This window comes from Heterocephalus glaber, unplaced genomic scaffold (assembly GCF_053883595.1).
Source record: "Heterocephalus glaber isolate CG9 unplaced genomic scaffold, H.glaber_assembly_v1.0 deba00001550, whole genome shotgun sequence".
NCBI lineage: Eukaryota > Metazoa > Chordata > Mammalia > Rodentia > Bathyergidae > Heterocephalus > Heterocephalus glaber.
In genome coordinates, this window is record NW_028258343.1 from 10,027,111 (window position 1) to 10,036,572 (window position 9,462).

The 9,462-nt window shown below is 38.2% G+C and overlaps 1 protein-coding gene across 16 annotated transcripts in view; it reads left to right on the forward strand.

Annotated features, from left to right (window-relative positions):
• Positions 1–9,462, forward strand: part of Utrn (utrophin) — a 527,655-nt gene that overhangs the window by 420,276 nt on the left and 97,917 nt on the right. For all 16 annotated transcript variants that reach the window (XM_087190253.1, XM_087190252.1, XM_087190262.1 and 13 more), the window contains one exon: positions 9,127–9,395. In XM_087190253.1, the coding sequence (XP_087046379.1) occupies positions 9,127–9,395 (269 nt within the window). The remainder of the gene's footprint in view (positions 1–9,126; positions 9,396–9,462) is intronic.

Consider the following 9,462-nt stretch of genomic DNA (forward strand, 5'->3'; position numbering starts at 1 on the left):
CCTCCACCCTTCCCTGTTTACAAAGACTTTGTTTCCATTTTTTCCTTTTCTCTTAATTTTTCCTTTCCCTTTTTTTTTTTTTTTTTTGGTACCAGGGATTGAACTCAGGTCCTTGCACTTGCGCAGTGGACAGTGAAACCACTGAGCTAAATCCTGAGCCTCCTTTCCCTTCTTTCCTTTCCCCTTCCCCTCCCACTTCCCCTACCCCTTTGGACCTTTTCTTCCTATATCAAATTATCAATTATTCATTTTAATCATTTTAATCCTTATTTACACTTTCAGTTTCTCACACTAGAGAAACTATTTGGTATTTACACATGTGTGTCCTATTTATTTCATTTAAGAGTATGGCCTCAATATGCATCCATTATCTATAAATGTCTCTAGTTTCTCATTCTTTATGGCTGAGTAGTACTCCATTTTATAAAAAAAAAAACTACGTCTTCTTTATCCAGTTTCCAGTTGATGGGCACTTGGGCTTTTTCCAAGCTTTAGCTCTTACAAACTGTGCCACTACAAACATGGGTGCACATATATCGCTATGGTATGATTCTTTTAATTCTTTTGGGAAGATACCCAGCAGGGGAGTAGCTGGGTCAAATGGGACCTCTAGTCCTAGTTCTTTGAGGTATCTCAATAATGGAAATCTTTATTAAAACAATAGTGGAATGATCCATTTATATCATTATTTCATGCTTTCATTCAAAAACATTTTAAAATTTCTTTACATAAGCATACAAGGAGATTTTCTTTTGCTCTATTAAGATTTCTTTTTATTTTTTCTTTCCAGTTTTCTCTTCCTTTGTTCCTTTTTATTTTTGATTCAGTACTAAGGGGTGCTGCACCATTCTGTTACATTCCTCAGCCCTTTTTATTTTTTGTTTTGAGACAGAGTCTCCCTAAGTTGCCCAGGCTGGCTTCAAACTTGGAATCCTCTTGCCTCTGTCTTTCAAGTGGCCTAAATTTCTTTGAGATATACAGATACTCTGCTTTGCTTATGTGATTGACTCTAGAGGTAAGATGAATTCTTGGAGTAAAATGTGTTCCTAGCATGGGAAAACAGGAATTGCACTGATGTGGCTGAGCCGAGCAAACTGAAGGCCTGGGTGGGAACAACTAGAGGTGGCAGATTCCAAAGTCGGTCTCTGCTCCTGGTCCAGGTTGCTTTTCTACCTGTATTCCAAGGAAGCATGTTCCAGCCTTTCTCCTCAAGGTGTGAAAGAGCTAGTGACATAAGGTTATACAATTAATTTGCGTATCATAAACGTAATGGGACAGGGGAGAAACATTCAGGATTGAGCTTTCCTCTCTTCTGATTTCCTTCTGTTCCTCCTGAAATATCTTTGTAACACAATAATGGATGTTGCTGTTTAAGTAGCATAACATAGGAACAAAATAAATGTAACGTTTATGATTTATAACAGAGGATTTATAAATAAATGAACCTAAAAATCAAATATATTGCACCCTCAGAGTTTGGCCAGTTAAGTGGAAAGACCTGAAGGGTCAGAAGAGTGCAGAGCAACTGAGCAAATGTGCTTGCACACACACAGGCACACGCAAATACACACACACACACTCTTAGGGAGGTAGGAATGTGACAGAGGAAGAGCCCTCCATCTCAGAATGGTCAGTAGATTGGTTTCACTTTATCCCGCTGTTTCCTCTGCCTCTGGGATCAGTCTCATTTGCTTTTCAAATGCAGATGACATTTGCTCTGACCTCTGAGCTTCCCTTGCTCCCTGGCCTCCCCTGTTTAGTGGCTCTGCTAGGGTTTGACAGCTGAGGATTGGGGTGGAAATGCCCAGTGAGCTTTGGCAGAGACACCAGTTTATATTACAATCTGTTCTCTCCTGACTCCTATGGAACCACCCAGGAAGCAGCGACTCAGTGACTTCTAGCCGCAGGTCTCGCCTGGACCAGGCAAATTAGTATTATCCTTGGTAGTGTCAGCCTTCCAAAACTAACTAACTAACTAACCAGCTAACTAACTCTTAGTGTGGTTTCTACCTGATACCAAGCTTCAGAAACACTGGTTGAGAAAATTCTCCACTCTTGCAGGCACAGGGAATTGAACCCAGGACCTTGACACTGAGCTACATCTCCAGCCCCTTTCTTATTTTTCACTTTGACACAGGGTCTCGTTAAATCCCTCAGTTGCTCAGGACTGGTTTGTGAGCCTCCTGCCTCAGCCTCCCAGAATGCTGGGATTACAGCTGTGCACCAGAACACTCAGCTAGAATATTTAGAAATTTTGAAGGAACATGGGTCTTTTCATTTTCAAATGACAGGAATTTTTTGAAAGAATATAATCACTTCCCTTTATTTCATTTTTTTCTGCCTTTTTGAAATATTAACAAAATTTTTCACCCCAGTTTGACATAACTTGATAGTTCTCATGTTGCGTCTTCTGATAGTTTCACAAATGTTCTGGAAAGTTTTGGTTTCATTTTTTATATTGCTTTCTCCTTGGCTAAAGTTGCTGCCACAGGATGTACTTTTATTCCGACTGAAAAGTGATTATTTGATGTTTCCTCTCTGGCAAACAGATGGCAAACTGCATGTAGAGCTTTGCTCTCCTTCTCAGTAGCTGTTGGAGTGGGGATTACATAATAAATACTACAAAAGGACTGCTCAGTCGAAAGATTTTACAGTAAGTGAAGACAAAAAAGTCACAGCCAATCCAAAATGTTTTGTCACAGGACAAAGGAGCCCATGTCTGTCTCTGAGAGGGGCTATTTAACGACTGACTCAGAAACAGTCTTACTTTTTCCAAGGAAAATCATCATAATTAAGTTGTCTCTTCTAAAATTAGTAGTAATTTTTTTACAATAGTCAGTGAAACTCAAGTGCTGGAAGTATATTTTTGAGAAAGCGCGAGTGACTTAGTAACTAACACAGGTGTTGCTGTCAGAAAACTCGTCCCTGCCATCTCTTGTGAGGGCTGCTAGCAAGGACTTTTTCATCTCTCACACAGCATTTAATATTTATATAAAAATCTAGCATATAAATCACATATATTTGCACTTTATGGATATCTTGAAGGGATAAGAACCTAAATAAGGTGTGCCTTTCTAATGGCAGGCCTTATCAGAAAAGTTTCCTTCAGGAAACCTGGGAATTCTGAGGTGTGGCCTGGGTTAGGGCTTTTCTCCAACCTTCTGGGCTTCGTCTCCTGATTGCTGCTTGAGTCTTGTTCTGTAATTCACTTATTTTCTTTCTTACCTGTACTGGTACATTTCAGCCTATCCACAATTGTGGGACTTTCTCCTTTTTTTCCTCCATTCATTTGCCAAAGCATTGTTCAAGTCTATCTGTAGCTTCTCAGCAAGTAAGCAACACAACTCACAGCATTGCAGTTGCTGAAGTCTTCATATTCTGCTAGGTTCCCATAGATTTATTGCAGTTAAACTGCTTTTATTTTTTTTTCCCCCATTAAGTTTATTGGTACATTTTCAGTATAAAATACCGTTACATTCATCACTGGGATCTTGTACCTTTACACGAGTATCTTGGTTCTTATTTTTTTTCCCCTTCCCTTGCCCTCCCTTCACCCCCTCCACCCTTCCCTATTTGCAAAGACCTTGTTTCCATTTTTTCTCCTCTTTTCATATTTTTTCCCTTCCCCTACCCCTCCCAATTCCCCTGGTCTTTTAGACCTTTTCTTCCTGTTATACAATATCAGTTATACATTTTTTAAATTACAATATCAAGATCTAGGAGACATTACCACAGATTTTACAGAATTTAAAAGGATATAGAAAGCATATTACAAAAATATGTTCTGAAATAAATTTGACAACTTCTAAGAAGTACCTTGGAAGACAAATTAATGAAACTAACTCTGGAGGAAATAAAAAATTTGAATAGCACCTATTAAAGAAAGTATATTCCTAGCTTGAAAACCTACCTATATGACAACAGCAGGCTCATATACATTTTAACTGATAAATTATATCAAACAAAGCAGAAAAAAGAAGGAACACTTCTCCCCTCATTTTAGGAACTCAACATTGTGCTAATCCTAAAACTGGATAAAGATAATAGAAGAAAAAGTATGAATATAGATAGAAATTTGTTTAACAAAACAAACTATTGGAGGTCAGATCTGGCAGGATGTAGAAAGTGGTTTTGTTATAGGGATGGGAGTGTTGGTTCAGCATTGGAAGATCCACCCCCAAAAGTCATCATTTTAACAGAAGAAAGGAAAAAGCCATATGATCCTGTCACTAGTTGGAGATAAAGTATTGGACTAAATTCTACAGCTGTTCATGGTAAAAGCTATCAAGAGCCTAGAAGTAGAACAGAAACTTCTCAACAGATTAAAGACATGTACTCCATACTTCCAGCGAGAATGCCTTATATAAATGGAGAAGATACAATGCTTTCTCCTTAAGGTGGGGAACAAGGGCAGATATGCTTACTCTTTATCTGTCCATTAAACTTTGAAACCTAGGCCTCACCAAAATAGTCTGGCAATAAAATGACACCATTAGGATAGGATTGGCAGGGCAGAAGCAAAATCTTTATATGTAGATGAAATGATCATCTACAGAGAAAATACTAAGAAATCTCTAGGAGCCCCTAGAACTTGTATTTGAATTTAGCAGGATTAGAAAACACAAGGTATATATAGAAATTCAGGTCTGTGTATACTTGCTATAAATGAAGAGTTGGATATAGAAATTTAAAGGTTATGTAGGAGTACAAAGGACCTAGAAAAGTTAAAAACAAAAACAAAAATAGTGTTGTAAGATGTTTAGTACCTAATTTTAAGACTTCTTCTAAAGCTACAGTAATCAAGGCAGTGTTGGTGTAAGGAAAGACATATAGATCATTTGAATAAAACAGAGAATCTAGAAATAGAACCACACATATATGGTCCACTGAGTTTTGAAAGATTATTTAACATTAGCATTTTATAGAATATAAGCTCAATTCAAGAGCCAAGGAAGAGATAGTGTTTTCAGCAAATGGCACTAGAACACCTGGTATCCGTATATAAAAAATTAACCTCAACCCTTTTTTTCCATACATGAAAATAACTTGAAGGGATCTATGAACCTAAATAAGAAAGCCTAAAAGTATAAAATTTTAAGAAGAAATTATAAGGGAAAATATTTATGAATTCAGGGTAGGCAGGAACTACCTAGGATGCAAAAAACATGATGTATAAAAGAAAAAAAATTGATAAATGGGATTCCATTAAAATTTAGAACTTTAAATGACATCATTAAAATGAAAAGTAGTCCTTAAACAGACCATATTTACAATACATATAACCTATGACCAGAATATATAAAGAATTCTTAGAGCTCATTAATACACAACCCAATTAAAAAGTAGACATAAGAAGATGATAAATAGCCAGTATAGCACAAGGAATGGTGTGCAACTCTAGAATCAGAAAAATACTAATCAGTACAATAATAAGGCTGAATTATACACTCATGAGGGAGATGAAGTTAAAAGTTTTAAAAGCCTTGTCATGACTTTTTCTTTTTGTTGGATTCTCCCCCTTTGTGTTTAATTTGTCACACCCAATGGATTCATTCTGCTGGGTTTCTTGGGGTTGTGATCCTCATGGTCTTTTCCTAGGGTATTGTCTAAAATTTTTTGGAGTGTCGATTTGGTATTCATGAAGTTCCTGAGGTGTTCTTTATCATGAAAGTATCTTATTTCTCCATCCATTTTTAAAGATAGTTTTGCAGGGTACATCCATCTGGGTTGGAGGCTGTTTTTCTTTAGGGCTTGAAATACATCACTCCAAGCTCTTCTTGCCTTAAGGGTTTGCATTGAGAAGTCTGCTGTGATTCTGATGGGCTTTCCTTTGTATGTGATTTGTTTCTTTTCTCTCACTGCTTGTAGAATTTTATTCTTCTGTTGGATTTCTGGAATCCTAACTATTATATGCCTATGTGTAGATTTCTTTGATTAAGGCTAGCTGGAGTCCTATATGCCTCACTTATCTGTATGTCAAGTTCTTTTCCCCTCCTTGGGAAGTTTTCTGCCATCACTTCTGTGAACAGTTTTTTTATGTCATCTGCACTCTCTCCTCTTTCTTCATTGATTCCAATCAGTCTTATGTTATTCTTCTTTGCATCATCTAGTAGCTGCTGGATTGATTTCTCGTGTTCCCTTACAATTTTAAAGCAATTTTTCTTTTCCTCCCCACTAATTGCAATCTTATCTTCTATATGTGAAATTCTATCCTCACATTGGTTCATTCTGCTGTGCAGACTTTTGATGGAGTTTTTAATCTCCTGGAAATCTGTTTGCATCTGTTGTATGGATTCCATTTGTTTCCTATGTTGGGATTCCATCATGTTCCTCAGCTCCTCTATTTTTTTTTTTATCTGTGTCCTCTCTAGATTTATTAATCATGTCTTGCACCATGAGCAAAATCTTTGCTGTTATCTGAGTAATTATTTCTGATTTCCTTTTTCCCAGATCCTCTTTTGTTGCCAGTTCAGAGAGTCCAGGTGGTTGAGTATCAGATTGTTCCATCTCGTTTCCCTTTGGGGTTGCTGTAGGTGATCCAGAAGTCTGTTTTTGAGACTTGTTCATGTGCCTTCTCATTTCCATGGGGGGAGTTGCTTCTGGCACCCATGCGGCTCACCTTCTCTGCCCTAGGAGCTTGGGATGGCAGTGGGGGAACTTCCTTCTGGGTGCTGGGACTGGTTCACCTTCTCTGCCCTTGGAGCCTGGGATGGCAGCAGGGGAGCTTCCTTCCAGGTGCTGGGACTGGCTGAGCTTCTCTGCCCTAGGAGCCTGGGATGGAGGTGAGGAGCTTCCTTCCGGGTGCTGGGACTGGCTGAGCTTCTCTGCCCTAGGAGCCTGGGATGGAGGCAGGGAGCTTCCTTCAGGGTGCTGGGACCAGCTGAGCTTCTCTGCCCTAGGAGCCTGGGATGGAGGCGGGGAGCTTCCTTCCAGGTTCTGGTACTCTAAACTGCTTTTAAATTGAAATATCAACGTCTAGAAATTTCTGAAATTTTAGATTGATGCTATATGTGGCCCATCTCCTTTAATTCAGTGTTGAATATTATTCCGATAAAGCAGGGCAGGTAAATTCATGTTGAGGATGAAAAGTATTGTTTAGGTGTGCTTCCTCCAGCTCAGCTTATTAAGAAGGTCACTTTCCCCTGAAGTTTGATGAACTTTGGTTCATTTTATCTGTGATTTTGCAACATCTTGAAATGAAGTAGAAATTGCTAATGTGATTGATAGTAAAAGATGAAATGTGTCTTACAAAATATATAATGGTCCCTAACTTACAGTGGTTCATTTTAAGATTTTTTTTTCAACTTTCAATAGTGGGGAGGCATACTCATACAACTGTTATGGTTTTTACTTTCAGTATAGTATTCAATAAATTATGTGAGATATTCATTTCATTGTAAAATAAGTTTTATCTTAGATAATTTTGCCTGATCAAGGGCCAATGTAAGTCTTCCAAGCACACTGTAGGCTAAGTGAAGCTACGATGCTCAGTACGTGTCTTAAATGTCTTTTTGACGTATTTTCAGTTGAGGATGGGTTGAAGAGACATAATCTTTCGTAAGTCAATAAGAATCTGTATGCATTTAAATTAATTAATTTTTAAATTAATCTACACTTTACCTTGATTGTGTTTCTGACTTGCCTCTGTTTCCAATAAACAATCAGGATACTATCAAACATAGTAAAGCGTATCTTGTTTTTTTGGGGGTTTTTTTTGGTACCAGGGATCGAACTCGGGACCTTGTGCTTGAGCGGCAGGTGCCAGAACCACTGAGCTAAATCCCCAGCCCAGGAAAGCGTATCTTGAGGTGTAGAGGGTGCTAAGGGCCTAGGAGTGTTTAGCTATATAGGTATTCATTGAACAACTTACCTGTTCAACAATTGTTTGGACTTATGACCTGCCCCTCGGACTTACGATGCATCTTTTTTTTTGGTACAGTTCTATAAATTTTGTTTATAGAGCCTCACTGTCTTTTTTTGTATAGTACACCTGATTTAATACAGTACTGTAATTTTTGCTGATTGTATGGTACTATAGTTTTATGTTATACATTACAGTACTGCATATAAGAGTTATGCAAATAAAAGCAAACTCATCAAGTTGTAGTTTCCTTTGACCATTTCTTTGTTCTGAATCTTATAATGTACATACCATAAACATTTCCTCATTTGCCGACCAACTCAATTAACAACCTAGTTGCAGGACCAGAACTCAGTCATTATATGAGGAATGTCTGTAGTGGACAGCTTTCCAACCCACTTTGAGAGTGATGCTTTGGTGTATTCTTTACCCCCTTGGAGTTGAGCTCTCCACCTCTATGTTTCTGACCCTTGGCCTTGGACATGATTTTGATGTCTCTCTATATTTTGGCTTATCTTTTGGATTTTCATTCTTTCCACCTGTGTCCTATGGCCTGGCCTTGCATTTTGCCTACCCTTTCTTTCTGGAAGTCTCAGTTTAATTTTGACATTCTGAAGCTCTCTTGATCCGTATATGTTTAAAGTGGTCCCTATAATTTGCTGTCTTCCTGTTGAAATGTCTGTGCATTTTTTATACTTCCGGTCTGCAGAAAATGCAATGAACCACCAAGCAGACTTAAGGATGATAAAGTATCTAAGACACATGATTTGTCTTTAATTAATTCTTTTTAGAAATAAAATAATCTTATTTTCTGAGAGCTTTTCTTCATAACTTACAGCTACTCTCTGCTAATTATACTTCCAATTTCTCTTGAAAACAATGAAATGAAACCTGTCTTTGGATTTCATATAACTGAATTTACGGTGAAAAAAAATGGATTCAGTTCTTGAGTTATCTTGTTACATTTCAAGGTTTACACATATATTAAAATTCAGAATCCATGGGAGACACCTTGTCTTTTTTTAATCAGAGTAGCTACTTTCTTCTCCTGTTGAGTGCATGTTTACATGTAGCTGTGAATTAGTGGTTGAAGTGTGGAGAGAATTTTCCTTCTTCTGACCACTGTAATTGTTTCTCTGGCACCAGTTCTTCTAAGCTGATTTTACACTTGCCTGTAGAGAATGTACAACTGATCAGACATCCACATAATCCCATCCATCCATCCTCTCATTCATTCATTCATTCATTCATTTTTTAAATTGCAGAATTGACTCCTGAAGAGAGGGCCCAAAAGATTGCCAAGGCCATGCGCAAACAGTCTTCTGAAGTCAAGGAGAAGTGGGAAAGCCTCAATGCTGTTACTAGCAATTGGCAAAAGCAAGTAGACAAAGCATTGGAGAAACTCCGGGACCTGCAAGGTGCCATGGATGATCTGGATGCTGACCTGAAGGAGGCAGAGGCCGTGCGCAACGGCTGGAAGCCCGTGGGGGACTTGCTCATCGACTCGCTGCAGGATCACATCGAAAAGACCCTGGTCAGTGTCTTAGGCATCTTTCTTGATGCTGGGAAATTGTGGCTCACGTTTTAGTTTACAGTCTGCT